Here is a 20,275-nt window from a genome sequence, read left to right on the forward strand (position 1 = left end):
GGTACAATCCCACAGTGGAGATCATGTTCATTAGACTGCACTGCACTGTGTGGGATCAAATACACATAAAGACTGTGGTTACAAGGTAATTTTCATATTGTCTTGACTCTTTGACTTACCCCCATATGTTTCAGTCAGTGATGTACACTGTATACAAATTTATTATACCAGAGTCTACCAAAACCATCGTTAGTTTTTAATTTTACTGTGATCTGGATTTTTGGCCATGCTACCCACTCCCCTGGTGCCACTTACTGGAAAGGAGTTCATTGCTTCTGCGTTATGGAATCTGTTAAAAACGTTTCCAAAATGTGGCAAGAACTCATTAATATAATCCTAAACTAAGCACACCAGGGCTGTGCTTGAAAAATCTAGGCAGAAATTCAAAATTGAAAAATAACGTTGCTGTTCACTGTATGAAGCTAAATTGCTACAACTCTTGCCTTGCTTACCTATACTTTAAATAATTCTCCTTTATTCATGTTTCAGTTGACTGATGAGACAGTATTAAAGGTGCTACCTTATACAGTGGGTTGAAAAAGTATTCGACCCCCTCTGGAAAGCTATCATATTACCATCTTACATCATTACAACCTATAAAAATCACAAATGCAAAGTATCACATTGAACTTTTATTCATCTACAAGCTTAGCACACCTGGATGGAGGCCATTTTTCCCATTCTTCCTTGCAAAACTGCTCCAACTGGCAAAGTTTGAAGGCTTTTGTTTGTCAACTGCAATTTTGAGATCACACCACAAATTTTCAATCGGAGTCAGATCCGGACTCTGGCTAGGCCACTGCAAGACCTGGATCTTCTTTTTGTCAAACATGCTTTGGTTACTTTTGCAGTGTTTCGGGTCAATGGCCTGCTAAAAGCGATAGCGTTGTCCGAGTCCCAATTTCATGGCCGACATTTGAAGGTTTTCTTCCAAAATCTGGATCTACTTTTTACTATTGTGGCAGGTGGCCAGGGTAGGCCCTCAATCAGCCGCCTATATAACAAGCCGCCGCCCTACAATCAAGGCTGGAGTCGGGTGAGGAGGTAGACGAGGTCAGAGGAGGCGGCAGGAGAGGCCCTGAGTGTTGTGTTGGAAGAGAGAGAAGAAAGGGGCTGCTGGAAGCCTGGACTTTGGGAGTCGGTGGGGGTTTGTGTGGTGCAATTAAGACATTGTAAATATTAGTAGTACTGTGACAATAAACGTGTGGTGATGGCTTGCAATGTGTCTGCCTGTCTGTGTCCGGGCTGTACCCTTCTACACTATCCATTCTTCCTTCAATATGGACAAGGGACCCAAGTGCCTGCTCTAGAGAAGTAGCCTGAAAGCACCAGACTCTCCACTCTGGCAGGCAGGTCCTTCAGTGTTATGGCCCCTCTTCCTCAGTCTCTCCAAGTTTGCTCCTCTTTCTCCACCTTTAAATCTCAAGTCAAACCTTTCCTCTTCGACGAACGTTTGTCTTCTGTGTGATATATATTTTTTTTTTACCTCCCCCTCTACATATAAAGCGACCTTAGGTTTGTTAATGGCGCTTTATAAATCCAACTTATTTTTATTATCTACTCTCTATATATAAAATCCTAAGCCTAAAAGTACAACGATTTTATGTGACATTTTTTGTCATGCTTTAAAATCGGGCTATTTTAAAACCTACATATATATATGTTTGGTGTCATTCTTTTCAGAATTTATCGAACTTTAATGTGATGTTGTTAGATTTTCAGATTCTTATTCCATTTTTAAATTATAAACTAAAATATATCAAGAACTCACATCCCGCGAGACAAGACTGTGCCAAGAGATTTAACCATGCCCGGGGCTGGAAATAAAAGACAGAGTAGGACAGCTGCTGCACAGGCTTTTAAACGTTCGAAGCGTAGAGCGAGATTCAGATCACGCAGCACAGCAGCAACAGCTGATCGAGCAAAGAGGAGGTAAAAAAAAAACTATTCGTTTCCCATTGTATCACCGTTTAAGAGGGGGTTTTGAGGAGTGACCGCATCTCCTTGGGGTGCATTCAGCCCACCTCACCACAACGTGAGCGGCAGAGATACGAAGTGACTGGCGCATAGCGCAGGCTGGGGTGGTTGGCGAGTGAAGTGAGCAGGGGGTAAGCCCCTTAGTTATTATTATAAAATAGGGCCTTAGAATACTGGCTGTGGACTACAGCAAACTGGACAAAGTCTCCTCTTAAAAGCATGTGTCAGTTTCTGCTGTGATCAACCTGCTTAAAGCTCTTGTGCTGTGAGGCGTCTGTGATCCCACAAGCTGGTGACCCTCAGAAACTTGTCTTCTGATTAGCTGGTGACTTTGGGTCTGTCAGATCTCCTCCTATCAGAGTTTCTTCCAGATTCCAGGTGCCTTTCGCTTGTGTAGGACACCACTGGACTCGCTGGCAGTTTTTTTTTTTTTTGCAGTTTCTCTAAATGAAAGGCCTACCTTCTATGGGTAATAACGCTCAGTCTCATGTCATTTGTTAATTTCCATTTTCACTGGACTATCGTCCAAGTAGCACATCAGAGGGTCTAGTAACACAGTAGTCTGGTCCAGCTCTGCTTTAAGACACACAGAGGGATTTAAATAATCAACAGCAGCTCAGATACCTGTGCAAATTGGTTGCTTCAACTTCCAAGGCTTCATTTACTTGAATCGCTGCAGAAAGTCTGTAGGTTGTAACCTATTAGTTGTTCCCTCGTTCGCAGAATTCTGAAACGTCTTTTGTTTTTCAGTTTTTGCAAACCTAAACTTTAAATGTAAACTTCAGGCAGTTCACTTTTACCTTTTCACCATTTTAAGTCATTCATTGCATTTGAACTGATTACATTTAAAGACAAACCAGAAAAAAAACTGAGGTGTTCTAAAACTTTTGACCATTTACAAGGCCCAGAAAAACAATGCTCTAAAGCTTGAAGATTATGTCCTCGTGATTTGCAAGAGATCAGGCGGTTGTTGGCATAAAAATGAGTCTTAATGCAGGACAGATGCATTATAAAACAGTACAGACTTGGTAGATTTGTTAGACCCTGCTGCAGGGTAATTTGTTTGTAAGTGAAGAAAAGAATTCCAGCTTGATGGGAGGAAAAGGAAGGAATATTCCAAATGTAGTAGTTGTTGTAACACAACGGTTTTGTTTGTTTACGCAGAAGTATGGCTATGACAGCTACACTGGCTCAGATTGAGGTCACAGGTAGGGCTGAGATCAGAACCAAACTCGTGATGCAGAATAAGCGAGCCTGCAGAAACCTAACAAAGCAACAAATTAATTTATACTTCAACATCATGAAACTGTTATTACATATTAAGTCCACACCTGACTTTGCAATCTTTAAACATTCAAGTCCAACATTCTGTGGATTAAAGCAAACTCCACCTAGAAAGATTTCGCTTCTAAAAGAGAAACACAAACAAGCTTTGAGCGTTTACCGTGTCACAGTCCTTCAGAAAGAACCAAAGAAACAACACTAGAGCTTATGGGTAAATCACACCAAATCTGGGTACTCTTTGGGGAAATAAAGCTTTCAAAGAAAAGAACACCATCCCTACCATAACACATGGTGGAGGTACAGTGATGTTTTGAGGTTGATTTGCTACCTCTTTAAATTGATGCAGAGTATAATAAAAATACTCCTTAGCCGGAAAAGGGTGGAGTGCCCTCTCAGGATTGGGAGCGAGATCCTGCCCCAAGTGCAAGAGTTCAAGTATCTCGGGGTCTTGTTTATGAGTGAGGGAAGAATGGAGCGGGAGATCGACAGGCGGATCAGTGCGGCATCCGCAGTGATGCGGGGTCTGCATCAGTCTGTCGTGGTGAAAAAGGAGCTGAGCCGTAAGGCAATGTTCTCAATTTACCAGTCGATCTACATTCTTACCCTCACCTATGGTCAAGAGATATGGGTAGTGACCAAAAGAACGAGATCGCGAATACAAGCGGCTGAAATGAGTTTCCTCCGCAGGGTGCCTGGGCTTTCCCTTAAAGATAGGGTGAGAAGCTCAGTCATCCGGGAGGAGCTCAGAGTAGAGCCGCTGCTCCTCCGCATCGAGAGGAGTCAGATGAGGTGGCTCGGGCATCTGATCAGGATGCCTCCTGGACGCCTCCCTGGTGAGGTGTTCCGGGCATGTCTAACCGGGACGACGAGGCCCCGTGGAAGACCCAGGACACGCTGGAGGGACTATGTCTCCCGGCTGGCCTGGGAATGCCTCGGGATTCCCCCGGAAGAGCTAGTAGAAGTGACCGGGGAGAGGGAAGTCTGGGCATCTCTGCTCAAGCTGCTGCCCCCGCGACTCGATCTCGGATAAGCGGAACAGGATGGAAATTTTAGAGTGAAATATGCAGTCTGCTGTCAGAAAGCTATCACAGTCAAAAGGTCAGAGGTTCTCCAGCAGAACAACCACCTAAAACAGACACGAAATAGAATCCGAAGAATGGAGAAAAATAAATCATTGGCCTATTCTGAAGTGGCCTGCTAGGATGAGTGCTGATCTGAATATCATTAAACAACTGTGGAAAGAACTGGAAGTCGCCACTCATCAAACATAAGAAAACTCAACAAGTGAGGGCAGACAACAGGCGAGAAGTGGAGAAATCACACTGACAGCTGCAGAAAGTGCTTGATGGCAGCTACTGTCTGGCTATGCCTGTGTGATGAGGTTAAGGAGACCAACACATTTGTCTATGCCATTTTCATTTGATTATTTTAAAATACTCTGCCATCAGCCAAAATAAAAACTTGTGCTCTATTAAAAAAGTGATATAAAGAATTATGGATACCAAATACTTTTGCCAGCTTCAGCCGAGTTCAGAGAAAACTGTGAGGTTGTGTTTTTTTTTTGTTTTTAAAGTGAAAGGGTACTGATACTTTCAGCTATATCTGTATTAGTCCCCGCAGGGGACTATACTTTCTCCGGTCCTGTTCACCCTATATACATCGGACTTCCAATACAACTCGGAGTCCTGCCACGTGCAAAAGTTCGCGGACGACACTGCTATCGTGGGCTACATCAGGAGTGGGCAGGAGGAGGAGTATAGGAACCTAATCAAGGACTTTATTAAATGGTGCGACTCAAACCACTTACACCTGAACACCAGCAAAACCAAGGACCTAGTGGTGGATTTTAGGAGGACCAAGACCCTCATGGACCCTGTGATCATCAGAGGTGACTGTGTGCAGAGGGTGCAGACCTATAAATACCTGGGAGTGCAGCTGGATGATAAACTGGACTGCCAATACTGATGCTCTGTGCAAGAAAGGACAGAGCCGACTATACTTCCTTGGAAGGCTGGCATCCTTCAACATTTGCAATAAGATGCTGCAGATGTTCTATCAGACGGTTGTGGCGAGCGCCCTCTTCTACGCGATGGTGTGCTGGAGAGGCAGCATAAAGAAGAGGGACGCCTCACGCCTGGACAAACTGGTAAGGAAGGCAGGCTCTATTGTAGGCACTGAGCTGGACAGTTTGACATCTGTGGCAGAGCGACGGGCGCTGAGCAGACTCCTGTCAATCATGGAGAATCCACTGCATCCACTGAACAGGATCATCTCTAGACAGAAGAGCAGCTTCAGCGACAGACTGCTGTCACCGTCCTGCTCCACTGACAGACTGAGGAGATCGTTCCTACCCCCACACTATGCGACTCTTCAATTCCACTCGGGGGGGTAAATGTTAACATTTATACAAAGTTATTGTCTGTTATAACTGCATTGTTTTTTTTTTAATCGGTATGCTGCTGCTGGAGTATGTGAATTTCCCTTGGGATTAATAAAGTATCTATCTATTTTACCTCCATGTACAACTCAGCGTATCCTGGTATTGTGTACAGAAGGGGTCGCTTGCAAATCCAGAACAGGATTGTCAAATTAGCCAAAAAATTAAGGTTTGAATATTGAAATTAAAAAAAAAAACATTTAAATATATCCACATTTACATGAACGATTCTAGGTGTTGCATATACATTTGTACTTGCTTTTTTTTGTACTTTTATCGTGGTAATGGCTACAGCAGTGGTTAAAGCAAGAAAAAAATCCTAGCAGAACTCAGATTTAAATAGCACTTGCCTAAAAGCCATCAAAAATTCCTAGGAGGCACAACCTATAAAAAGGGGATCCTCTGCACCATCCTTGTCTTCAGTCAAATACTGACAACTGGATAAGCAAGTTGTTATCAGGACAATGAGTCATGAAAAGCTGGCACTGCACGACTCTGCATTATTAATATATTTACATTTATTATCTGAGGTGCATCTGCCACGTATGACAATGATATTTGGGTCCCATCTGTAGCACTTTGCTGGTGTCCTGCACTACAAACGTATTGTGTTACATCTTTCTGCTGTATGGATGGCCGTGGGGAACATAAAGCAGAGTTTGCGTGGAGCCCCGGCGAAGTGAAGTCAGCACACAAAACCTTCAACTCAGACTCCATAATTGAATCAGACACCTCTAGTTGCAATTCGACTAACATATTTACTAAGTTGACTGAAAGCACACAACATACAAAGCAATTCATTGTTACCAAAGTGAATCATCAGGCTACTTTTTAGCACCCTAACCTGTTCAAGATTACGTTTAAAGGCTGTAGTGATGCCATCGTGGCCTCTTTTTACATTACAGTAAAACCTTGGACTGCGAGTAACTTGGCCTGCAAGTGTTTTGCAAGACAAGCAAAAATTTTTAATACATTTTAACTTGATAAATGAGAGAGGTCTTGAAATACGAGTAGTATGTCTACGCTTTGTCTGCCGAGCGTCACGTGATTCCAACTGAGCCGATGGTTCTTTTCTCTCACTGTGGGATTGTGGGTAATCGTCTCCCATGCTCGGTCTCAGTCGACGTGCCTCACTCGTATAGTCAACATCCGCACGAGCGTATACGGTTTACTATAGCATTGTGACCGCGTCTGTGTGCGTAATGCATTTTTTTATTATGCGTCCAAGTGTAGTGACTGTTCTTTAGTAACTGTACTAGGTTAGGGAGATGTGGGAAAGAGTCCAAAATTTTGTAGATAAGCACCACCCGAATAAGCCTGTAGCAGTACGAGCGATGAATCTGTTTAATGACAATGCGATGTCACATTTCCGCAAAATCCTCAAAAGGAGGCAAAAGCAACTGTAATTGGATAGGTTCCTTGTTAAAGTCGCAAAAAAAGAAAAAGATTCCAGTGAGCCAACAGACAGCAGTGATTCCGTTAGTTGGAGTGAAAGTCGTCCTACACAATAACCCTCCTCCTCCTCCTCCTCCTCTCCCTCACACCAGCCACAATTCTTTTCAAAGGTAAAGTGCAGGTTAATTTGTTTTATGTATTTTTACTTTATATTTTGTACTAGGGGGTTCACCCCCCTGCTCGCTTCGCTCGCCAGCTACTTCGCATCTCTGCCATTTGTGTTCTGAAGAGGGGGGCCGAACGCACCCCAAGGGGAGCAGTCGCTCCTCTGAAACCCAACAATGAGCTTTTGTAGGTCATTAAATGACAAAAACACCTCTCGAAGTTAGGTTACCAGCTCAGAACATCACATTAAAAAAAAACTGCACTGACCATCACAGAGCTGTAGAATATGTGAAGGATGTCATTAGCCATATTAAAGGAGTAAAGTCTCTCAAGGTGGGGGAAAAAAGTCTGTGTGGTATAACGGGTCCGCGGCTTCAAAAAAGGGCCAGTTTTAAATCCATAGAACCATGTCGCTCTCCGTGGGTGCGATTGCACGACTGTGGGGAGTTAATGAGGCAGCTGGAGCAAGTCACACCTGCACGTGCGGGTGCGATCGTTCTCAATTGCTTCATTGCCATGTGATTAAGGGACTGCGCCCACAGAGACGTGAGTGTATATATACGGGTCGGCACAAGGAAAGAGAGAAAATGAAAGAAAAGAAAAAAGACACAAAGAGGTTAAAAGACATTAAAGGCAGTCTTGGCGATCGATCTGGCCACCTGGAAGGGGGAAGCAGTGCGAGCTGGGGCCCCTTGAAGGAGCGTTAGCTGTGGCGGTCTAGGGGCTAGTTCGTCCCACTGAACATTCGGGTGGAGTGTGGCGAGCAAGGCAGGTGTCCTCCCTAGGCTTCCAAGGTGCGACCACGTGAGTGTGTTGGAAGAAGGGAGGAGAGCCGACCTCGGACGGTCTGGCCGTGATGCCTGGAAGAGGGAGTCTGTAGCGGACCGGCATCATCACAGTCTGCTCCACCCTTTCTGATGCACTTGCTCTGCGGTATGTTCAGGTTAATACATTTACTAAAATGTGATGTAGTTTTAGAGTCTAATTAGGCTAAATTGCATGTTTATAGATTGATGCACTTGCTAAAACTATAAAATACTATAGTGATAGGCTTACTGCAAGTTGTCATTAGCCAAAAATTAATCAAAATAAAAGGTGTGCACTACTGTAATACCATTTAGCCTACTGCCTATTCAAATAATACACTGTAATGTATTACACACTAAACATGCCAACGAACAAATAGTTGCCTTTTTTTTTTTTTTTTTTTTTTTACAGCAATATGATTAAATTCCTATATGTTCTGACAAAAAAATATTTTTCATTATAAAGATTTTGCATTCCATAAAGCATTTTTCTTCCCAAAAATAGCTGCTGGAAAAGGGGAAATTGTCTCATAATCAGGGTCATCTGATATTCAGGCCAAAACAGAATAACAGCTGGCACTAATAATAATAATAATAATACATTTATATAGCGCCTTTCCCATGCTCAAGGCACTTACAGAATATAAGAAAGAACGGCAGGGTATACAGTATATAGCATTGTACAAGCCAGATAAATAAATAAGAAGATTATGACAGTGAATTCAGAGAAATAAAAAGCCTAACGGACAACATAATTGATGGTCTCGCACACACACATACAGGGTACATGAGCATCTTGATAGAGAACTAAACTGAGAGAAGGGTAATAAAGTCAAGTAGAGCTAAAAGCCTTCCTGAACAGATGAGTTTTGAGTTGCTTTTTTTAAAGAATTCATGGGACTACACATCATTCTGTTAAAAACAGCTTTAAACTTAGAAGATGCAACCAGCTCTGGAATTGCAACTGATTGCAGCAAGCACTGTGCAGTCAAAATATTACCAGCCATAGTTTAGTTCTTAGATTAGGAGGTGGACGGTGATCAAACAAAAAACAGGCAAAGTCAAAATCCCTCTGAGGAAGCTGAAACAATACCACAATATGACAAGAAAATGCCGGAAAAGAAATTCTGCCAATAAATTTTAAGTTTACAGTATGTCAAGGTCTTTAGTGTCACGCGTACAACAAAATTGTTACTTGCGTAATGTTCCCTGCAGACACAATTAACAACATAAAACATCAGGCTCAAAACCAACTCAAACTGAAATCTAATAAGAATGATAAGAATCACAGTAAATAATACTAAGCATATTATGTACACTAGATGATGTGGCACTTAAACTCTCTGTAGTCAACTGAGCGAATTATCACATATGACAGTTGAACAACCTTATTACCTGCAGGTAAAAACTCTTCTTAAATCTCACAAATGGGAGTGTTAAAAGTTCCATATATAACACCTGCCTGAGGGGAAGAGAAAGAAAAATGTCCGTGCAGAGTGATGGGGGTCCTTTATGATTTGTTTTGCCTTTCCCAGACAGTGCTTGGCAAATATGTCTTGCAGAGATGGTGTCCGTGTGCCACTGATAATTTATGCTGTTTTCACTATACTCTGCAATGCCTTGTGGCCCTCAGCTGAACTGCTGCCATATCAGCAAACCATGTCAGGATGAACGCTACAGCACATTTTTAAAAGTTACTGCCGACGGAGACATTTGGACCTTCCTCAAATGTACAGTCACTTCTTGATGACTGCTGAAGTGTGTTCTGTCCACCTAAGATCACTGGTGATGGTACCCCCTTGAATTTAAAACTGTTGACTCTTTCCACAGCCTCATCCCCAATGCAACTGGGGAGGCAATTTACCTGCTGCTTCCTGAAATCAAAGATCATCTCCTTAGTCTTGCTGACATTCAAACAGAGGTTTCTGTCCCGACACCACTCTGGTAGGATCCGAATCTCCTCTCGATAGGTTGTCTCATCATTGTCTGTGATCAAGCCTATAATGGAGAAATTGTCAGCCAACTTTATGGCGGTATTGCAGCTACAGTATATCTGGCCATACGGTCCAAGGGTGAAAAGACAGTACAGCAGAGGACTTAATTACACGGCCATGAGTAGGGTTGCCAGACATCCGGCAAAAAGAACATATCCTCCTTTTTAGCCTCATCTCTTCTGTCCAGCAAGCAAATCTAAAAACTTTCCCAATCTTTCCCCATCTAAACACTTGGGAAATGTCCAACTTTTGCACACTTAAAGAGTTATTATTTTGTGACTATTTTTAATTTAGCTATCACCTTTACATGCTTACACACACTATGGCTCCGGTTTACTTGTCTGAACTTATGACTTACAAACCAGAGCGCACATTAAGATCTCAAGATGCCAGTCTGCTTATGATTCCAAGAATTAATAAAATAACAGTGGGAGGTTGAGCTTTTAGTTACAGAACCCCTAAACTGTGGAGTGGTCTGCCTGCCACTATAAGAGATGCCCCTTTGGTCTCAGCTTTCAAATCCCAGCTGAAGACTCACTACTTCAGTTTAGCACACCCTGACTAGAGCTGATGATTACCTGTGCAGACTGCACTCTGTTGTTAATCATTAGCACTAAAACAGAACTAACATCCATCCATCCATTTTCCAACCCGCTGAATCCGAACACAGGGTCACGGGGGTCTGCTGGAGCCAATCCCAGCCAACACAGGGCACAAGGCAGGAAACAATCCTGGGCAGGGTGCCAACCCACCGCAGGACCATAACTAACATGATAGTTCTAATTTGTTACTAACCCTCACCTGTTCTGTTTCTCTTCTCTGTAGTCAAATGTGGCACTCAGTGCCACGGCCCACCTACCAAGTTGTTTTGCCTGCCTAAGGTAAAGTCATCCCTGTTGGAGGATCGCAGGAATTGTGGGGTAGAGGGGTCCTTTCATCGGATTGGCTGCCCAGCGTGGTCTCAGCTGTGGAATGGCCAAATGGGGGAGGCAGCTTGATGGCCGAGGTCTCCAGGACTCTAAACAAATCATATTATATGATATCATCTATTTAATTCTGCTCCGTACTTGTAATATTTTTATTTTAATACTGTATTGAGGATTACTTCTGTTCTGTGTATTGTATTGTATTGTATTGACCCCCTTCTTTTTAACACCCACTGCACGTCCAACCTACCTGGAAAGGGGTCTCTCTTAGAACTGCCTTTCCAAGATTTCTTCCATTTTTTCCCTACAAGGGTTTTTTTTGGGAGTTTTTCCTTGACTTCTTAAGAGAGTCGAGACTGGGGGGGCTGTCAAAAGGCAGGGCCAATTAAAGCCCATTGTGGCACTTCTTGTGTGATTTTGGGCTATACAAAAATTAATTGTATTGTATTATACTACAAAGGCATGTACTTCATAAACAGCTTGCTTATTTCTTTCATTTTGTTCCAGCTATATTCTCCAGGTGCTTCTAGTCTATGATTGAGTGTAGCTACAATGCATCTGTGGTCAAGGCAGTGTGGAGTAGTGCTTAAGAGTTAGGTGTTCAAACTCTGAATTTGTGTGTTCAAATCCTGCTATTGATACTCTGTGACTATGAAAAAGTCAATTTAACTATCTGGGCTCCAACTGGAAAAAACAACAAAAAAAAAAGAAAGATAAATTCTCTGTCTCAAAAAAAATAGCTGTAATTTGTCTTGGATAAATATGTCAGCCCAATAATAATAATAATAATAATAAATGGTGATTATATTTCCAGTAACTGCGAGCAGTGTCTGTGGTTTGTTTTTGTTAATTTTGTGACCCTTTCATACATTTGGCTTCTACTAGGCAAAAACACTGATTCTCAGGACAATATAAAACGCCAAGTATGCATGCTTCCTTGAAATACACAATGGCGACAAAGCAAAGTGTACAATTTACAAGAGTTACTTGTCCATTGTCAATCAGGGAGGTATCGAGCTGCATATATAATGAAGTTTTGCTGTGGAGAATTGGCTCAATACTGTGCGTGATCAAGTAGGAGCTTAAAGGACAAGTTCAGTATTTTTCAAGTCAAAGTTATTTCTTCACAAATGTGTATTAAAAGCCTTTAATGATCTATTGGGCATACCAGTCAGCAGTGTGTCTGTCTGCGGAGAGAGTGTCGACCTCCTCGAGAGGTTTAATTACCTTGGCAGCGACATTCATGTCTCTGGTGACTCTTCCTATTAAGTCAGTAGACAGAATGGGTGAGCATTGGGGTCATGAGGTCACTAGAAAGGGGTGTGTGGCGCTCCTGATATCTCTGTAAAAGGATGAAGGTCCAAGCCTTTAGAGTCCTGGGGCTTCCTGTTTTGCCATGTGGTTGTGAGACACGGACGCTATCCAGTGACCTGTGATGAAGACTGGACTCCGTGAGCAACACAAAGTTAAATTCTCCAGAAGAGACGGAGTCCCGAATGAGGCACATTACCTGCACTGTGAGGGAGCATCAGTTACAGCACTACAGCCAAGTGGTGCGATTTGCTGAGGGTGATCCTGCTTGCAAAATCCTCATTATTGAGGAACAGGCCAAGGGGACGCCCATGTAACGGCAGATAGATGGTCATTTCAGGAGGGTGGGACTGGGCCGCGTATCTGCCGGGATCCCAAGTCGTTTTGTCGTGTGGTGGGTGCGGTAATGCGCTATACCGGTACATGCTCCCAGACCTGATCTGTGGTATATTTGCATTTGCCACAAGAAATTTTCTTCTAAAGTTAAGTGCTTTCCATAAATTTTAAAATAAAATCTTTCCTGCACAAGTGCTTTATGATGGAGGATATGGGGCCTGGAGTAAAAGCTTAAAAACTTACCAAATACATCCATTTTTTCCAAGACAAGTCAGTTGTTGAGTATTGATCCACACCTTCCATGTTTCCATGTTTTGTGACAACAAAAGAGATGTGGAAATAACCTTATATTACCTTCTTATGGTAAGGACATGTTCTCTGCTTGCTTGTGCAAGTTCTCAAATAAATATAAAAGTAAAGCAAAACAAAACCAACCACATGGCATGAAATGTTTACTGTGATTTGTTTTATTTGAGAGGAAACCAACCCACTATGGGGTAATTCGTGGTGAAAGATGATGCACAGTCAGACTAAGTGCTGAGCTAAACTACAGTGGTACCTCTGGTCACGAGAGTAATTTGTTCCAGAACTCTGGACACGATTTGGTCGCGACCCGAATGTAATTTCCCCATAAGATTGTATGTAAATACAATTAATCCGTTCCAGACCTACAAACTGTATGTAAATATATATTTTTTAAGCACAAAAACAGTTAATTCTATCACAGAATGCAGAGTGTAATAGTAAACTGAATGTAAAAACATTGAATAACACTGAGAAAACCTTGAACAACAGAGAAAACTAACATTGTAAGAGTTTGCGCTAGACCCTTACGAACCGCTCACTGTAAACAATTTTTTTATGAGTTTTAAGCACAGGGAAAAAAATTTAAATGCCACTTCTCTTGCGAAACTTTTCAAACCATCCTCTACTGGATTTAAATTCCTCACCTTCAGCACTCGAAGGATTATTTTTTTCAGCAAATCGCCATGAATCTTCCTGGCTTTCTCGCATATGATCGCCTCACTTATGCTATCCCCTGCAAGTTGCTTCTCGTTCAACCACACTAGAAACAGTTTTTCCACCTCTTCCAGCACTCGAGGCCTCTGCTTGGTTAACATTGTAACTCCTTTTGCAACATCAGCTGCTTTGTTAGGCTCTGTATACGCAAACAAAAGAAAATGGGAAACGGAGAATGGGAAATCATTGGCGCATAGGGAAACTGGCCGCCAGTATTTTTGTTCGCCACCTGAGAGTGTGGTTGTGAACAGATGCAAAATTTTGGCAAACTTTTTGATCGTAAGCTGATTTGTACGTGTTCGGAAACGTTCGTGACCAGAGGTTCTACTGTACTTGGTTGTTTTTTTTTTTTTAAATATCTGAATCTCATAGTTTTGGTGTTTGGTTGCTCAAAACTGGCACATATAAGCTATTTGACAATGTGTGTGTGAGATCGCAAGACTCAGGTTAATACTCAACAACTGTATTGGCTTGAAAAATTGACATATTTGTAAAATTTTAACCTTTTCTTCTGTCCCCCCATAACCCACCATGTAAAGTGTCAGAGGGGCAAGGTATTTTTTTTTTTTTTTGATTTCTAGAAAGTGCCGAAATCTAATACACACTTTCGCAAGGCAAATGTATACACCATGCATATATACCATGTTTGCAAAGAAATCACTTTGACTTGAAAAATGCCAAACTCTTCTTATAAGTAAATACAACATTATGATTGTTTAACAGCCAGTCCTAGAAAGTTAATATTTAATGTTAAATTCACGCGCTTGCTTAATTTATATAGAAGTTAATTCTTTCATCTTATATATAAAGCAGACTGTAACAATCTTGCGGTCAAGTATGAATATTATCATCCAGTGGACGCTCGGAACGTTTCTGGTCTGGTCCGTAAAAGCAACCGACAGTTTTATCATGCAAAATCCGTAGTATTTTGTTTGTCATTTAATGTTTGTTTTTGTTAACTGTATTTTCATCTTGCATTATTATTATTGTACTCATCTTATTGTTCATCTTGCATTAATTTTATTGTTGTAGCGATAACAGAATGAAATCACCCTAATATTAATTTGACGTTTTTTCTCGTCGTCAAAAATTCTGCATTTAAAAACGTATTACTACAACACAAAACAAAATTAATCTGTCAAAAAAAACCTTAAAAAAAGGCTTTGCTTTTCCCATTGTTTTTACACTACCTTGAACGTATTCCACGATTTTGATGAATATAGGCTATTATATACAAGATAAGTAAGCAATGTTATTTTTTATCTACCATAAACATCCTATATTTTGTGGATTCAGCGACTCTCTTTGCAATTTTTGTTTATTCATTAATGAACAAAATGTCATTTGTTTCACAGCATTGTAGCTAACGTGTTGGTGTTACAATTTTTTCGTAAAAAAGTAATAGGAAGTTTGTTTTTTAATGCGTTCATAATCAAAAAACTAATTTAATTAAGTTATCAAAATCAAGGTAAAGTACAGACCAAATATTGCTATGATATTTATATAGGTAAAATATTTAACCTTTTAATTGTAAAAGAATTTCAATTGGAAGAGACTAATTACAGATTCGGTCTTGTACGTATGTTATCATCCAGTTGACGCTTGGAACGTCTTTGGTGTGCACCGTAAAAGCAACCAATCTGAAGAATAACACATTTCCAAATATTAAATTATAAAAATCATCAGTAGCTGTGCGAAAGAGCAATTTTGCCTCCCAAAAATGACAGTATGTACAAGTTAAATCTACAAATTCAAAACCCAGCGACAGCAAGCAATACAAGTCTATTGACGCTAAAATGGACCCTGCTCAATCTGTATTTCATCCAAAAGAATTTAATTCATTGAATGCTACTGGATTTCCACCTCACACTCTAGAACTGAAAATTGGTGCTGCAATCATGTTGCTTCAAAATCTGGATCCTCCAAGACTGGGCAATGGTACAAGACTTTGTGTTAAAAATTTATATCACAATATTATACAAGCAAAAATTCTGAGGAAAGGAGATGATGTTTTCATTCCCAGAATTCCACGGATTCCAAAAGATTTGCCATTTGATTTTAACAGGCTATATTTTCTGGTTCGTTTGGCTTTTGCCATATCAATAAATAAATCTCAAGGACAATCATTGAAAATTGCTGGAATAAATTTTGACACAGCGAGTTTCTCACATGAACAACTTTATGTGGTATCTTCGAGTGTCCCAAGAACCTTTATATATTGGCTAAAGATGGAAAAACTAAAAACATTGTATATAACAAGGCACTTGTGTGTTTTTTTTTTTTTTAAATTGTACTAGGGAGCTTTGCTCGCCAAACACGCCCAACCCGGGGCATGTTATGCGCCAGGCACTTTGCGTCTCTGCCGCTTGCGTTGTGAAGAGGGGGGCTGAACACATGCTAAGGAGATGCAGTCGTACCTCCGAAACCCCCTCTTAAACGGTGATACAATGTGAAACAAATACATTTTTTTTTTTTACCTCCTCTTTGCTCGATCAGCTGCTGGATTGCTGCATGCGCCGCATGATCTGCATTTAGCACGGCGCTTTGAACATTCAAAAGCCTGTACAGCAGCTGTCCTTTTGTCTCACTGCCTTGTCTCGCGGGACATTAAAGTGTCTCCGAGAAAATCACGCCTCGTTTCCTTCCAAGAATTTTTTTTTTTTTTTTTAATAATAGAGAGATTTTTTCCTCAAACAGTTTAAAAAAAAAAAAAAAACAACAACTTTTCCTGCCAGGCAATGCCAGCTATTTCAGCTAGTTTTATATATATATATTATATATATATATAATATGGTATAGCCCTGAGGTAGGGATATGCACTGGTAATCGGAAGGTTGCCAGTTCAAATCCCGTAAACGCCAGAAGTAACTCTACTCTATTGGGTCCCTGAGCAAGGTCTTTAACCTGCAATTGCTTCGTCCTGGGCATGACATTAATCTGCATCCAGCCCTGCAAGTAGGCACTCCAACCTGCAGGGAAAAACCTGGGGATTGGTGGCAGAATTGGCACTCCAGTCACCCTAAAAAAACCTCACACTGGTTCCATTCTATCTGAACTAGTGTGGTGCTGAAGTGTCACCCATCGTATGGCTGCACTTGGGTCCTAATCCGAGGATCCTAAATTGATTTATCATGTGGTGCGTGCGGCAATGTGCTGTATCAGCGTGTGCTCCTAACCTCTCTCTTTAGCTCCTGTTAGTTAACATGAAATAGAACTTTTTAAAACATATCTGTAAAACAGATCGTTAATTAAGCCAGTTAGGAAATAGTCTACTGCTAGCATGGACTGTTAAGATACGTTAGCAAATAGGAGATGGCTTACAGCTTTCTGACCATGTTCAAAAAGCCTAAAGTAAGACTGCATGGCCAAACTGAGAAAAATGAAATAAGACAAGTAAGCCTTAAACAAAACTTTTCTTTAATACCTATGTTTTCATTTATTTTTTGTTTTACTTTGAAATTTTACTAAAACTTTTTAAACAAATATATTTGGTCAATGGAATTATTTGTAGTCGTGTCACACTATTGCTAGAACTATCCTATGAAGAACACTAAATGCTGTCATACTTTGGTAATTTGGGACAAACGCAGCTACAACAATCAAAAGCCTCATTTAGTTTTGTGAGCAGATTTTCAGTCCAATTTAGGTGTGTCAGGACACGACACGTGTTTCGCCCTCACCCGAGAGGGAGTGCAGTGGAGTGTGTACACCTGATGAGCCCAGAATGAGGGCGAAACACGTGTCGTGTACTCTTTGCATTTATTTGACAGTAAACTATTTCAACCATTCTATGATCTGCTCCTCACAAACTGAGGGCACCGTGGTGGATGTTAGCAGATTGCTTGGCAACCACAAGCGTTACCTGGTAGGTAACCACCCATACAACCAGATTGTGACACAGACTTCGAATGCCGTGAATATATATATATATATATATATATATAGATAGATAGACAGATAGATATGAAAGGCACTATATAATTGATAGATGTTTATTGTAAAGTTAAACCAACAAGCGGCAGCAGCTCTTTGTTATCCAAACCAGAGCTTTTTGTTTGTGTTTTGCGGGGGGGAGGGGGGGGTGGGTTTAAGAGGACGTCTATAAAATTTTATTTTATCTTAAGAAGTAATTAATCTGATATTTTAAAAGTAAGCTTAAATTGGTTTGTCTTTTTAACCGCGAAAGCAATAAAAAGGTTTTTGTCAAGTCTTTATAAACAGTACACACACACACACACACACACTCATTTCTTCGAACCCAAAAATGATCAGCCATTAGTACACCGTTTATAAATACATCGAAGCGCGTGAAACGACTTACAATTCTGAACCGGCTGCCTCGCTAAACTTTCATCTAAAGCTTCCGCGGAAATGTCCAGTGCCGGTGTTCTGACATTTCAGCATACCTATCACAATGGCATACTGTGGGCTGATGCGCATGCGCAGAACGTTAACACGGTATTTGCGCAAAACGTAGTTGTACTGTTTGAAAGTGAAGTTTTATTATAGTTTTCTGAAGTTGTTTCTTGCGAGTTCAGCAGGATACTTTATGCACGTTGCGCGGCTGCTCCAAACAGAAACATCTAATGTTTTCTTATTTTTATTAAATCCAACACGTCAGGTAAGTTGTTGAACATTATCAGCGCTATTGTTGCCATGCATCTTTTTTTAAATACAGTTTGACCTACCGGTATGCTATTTTGACAAAGTATGCTGAAATGACAGAACACCGGGTTGCGTGTCACTGTGTATAGTGAGATCTCACTGAGCAGGACGCGCTGCCGCTGCAAAGTCCATGGACTTCCTTATCCATCTGTAAGCAGTTTTATTCCCGCTTCTGCTTTCTTTCTTTTTAATGTTATCGTTTGATTGCTCCGTACGGACCGACTTCACGCATATGTCTGCAAATATCCACCTTTCTTCGCGTCGCGTGCTGTATCCTACCAAGGCCAGCTGTTAAACTAGCGTTCAATCAACTGCTTTGTCCAACCTGTCGTTACGTGACAACCGGCAGACGTTGAACGACACGGAGCGCTGCTGCTTACCTCGCTATCTCAGGGAATCCCATCCTGTACAGAGTGACTACCACCGCTCCACCGAGGCCGATGTTGTGCTGCAAGGCCACCTTTGCTCCCGGAACTTGTCTCTTTCCCGCTTCTCCGCGCAGCTGCCAGCACAGTTCCGCGCATTGCGCCAGACCTAAGGAGTCAAGCACAGAGCACGCAAGTCAGTGAGGAGCAAATGAAAGGTTAAAAGGACAGACGCGAGTATTGTACTGAGAAGAGACAGATGATCAGAAGTCCTGCTATCGGAACCTAGAAAGTATCGATAGATTATTAGCGATTTTAAAAACAACAACAACAAAAAAAAAAAGAACGTGCTTTCATGAGGGTAAAAAAATACACGTCGAATTTTGAGAAGCCCACCATCAGTACACAGAACTTCAATATAAAAACAAGAAGGAAAAAAACAGCAAATCCTTAAAATAAACTGAGGCCCAAATCAATGAATTTTAATGGATGCCTTAAAGGATGCTGATATAAATTCAAAACTAGACAACATCAAGCAGTCTTCATTGAGGATTATGATGATGATGATGTACACCTGGGGACAAAAGACATGGTAGTGCAAGAATGCGATAAAGACTAAGAAGGAGGCAAAAAAGAAATGGTACAAATCAGGGAGGGAGGAAGGCAGAGAAATGTATAGGCAAACAAGTAGGCAAAGACGGAAGTCATGAGAGCCAAGACACAAACTTTGGAGGTGGATGAAAAATAAGACAACCAAAGGAGAGAAGGATGTTTTGAATAGCAAACAAGGCTGGGAAGGATTTTAGTCAGATAAAGCTGAGGAAAGATTAGCAAGGAGTGGACCTGAGTGAGCAACAAGAAAAGATGGACGAGGTACTTTGAAAAGCTGTTGAATAAAGAAAGTCCAATGGTACTGTGCTATTTGGGTGCGGAGGGCGAGTATCAAGAATAAGTAGGCAGGAAGTAAAGGGGACACTGAAAAGAATGAAACAATGAAAAATGGAAAGGCAACATGACCAGATGAAATACCAGCAGAAGTGTGTAAGAGTTTGGGAAAAGAGCGAGTAGATGTGTTCTGTGATCAAATGCAGACAATCTGTGAACAGAAGAGAGTAGCAGAGGAGTGGAGAACAGTGTGATTGTACCAATTTATAAGGAGAAGGCTGATATTCAGGATTGTGGAAACTATACAGGGATAAAGTTGAGGTCACACACAATGAAACATTTGGAAATGGTTATAGAGAGTAGCCTTAGGAAGATACCACCATTGGGGTGGAGCAGTTTGGGTTTATGCCAGGGAAGGGAACAACTGATACAGCGTTTGCACTGAGACAGCTAATACAGAAGCACAGAGAATTTGCATATGGTGTGTATTGATTTGAAGAAGGCTTACATCAAGAGGTCTGGAGGTCCATGAGAGAGAGAGAAAGGAGGACCAGAGATGTGTGTGAGGATTGTCTAGGATATGTATGAGGGAGTGGGGACTCGGTTTAAAAGCAGTGCTGGGTTAACTGTCAAAATCCCAGTTAGAGTAGATCTGCACCAAGGGTGGTCTATAACTCCTTACACCTCTTTGATCTGGTTATGGATGTGT

General features: G+C 41.3%; 1 protein-coding gene across 1 annotated transcript in view; it reads right to left on the reverse strand.

The window, feature by feature from the left end:
- scp2a (sterol carrier protein 2a) overlaps positions 1–20,275 on the reverse strand; it is a 128,028-nt gene that overhangs the window by 29,793 nt on the left and 77,960 nt on the right. Inside the window, exon 12 of the mRNA XM_028810867.2 lies at positions 18,697–18,850. Coding sequence (XP_028666700.2) covers positions 18,697–18,850 — 154 coding nt within the window. The remainder of the gene's footprint in view (positions 1–18,696; positions 18,851–20,275) is intronic.

The sequence above is a fragment of the Erpetoichthys calabaricus genome, chromosome 10, assembly GCF_900747795.2.
Source record: "Erpetoichthys calabaricus chromosome 10, fErpCal1.3, whole genome shotgun sequence".
Taxonomy (NCBI): domain Eukaryota; kingdom Metazoa; phylum Chordata; class Cladistia; order Polypteriformes; family Polypteridae; genus Erpetoichthys; species Erpetoichthys calabaricus.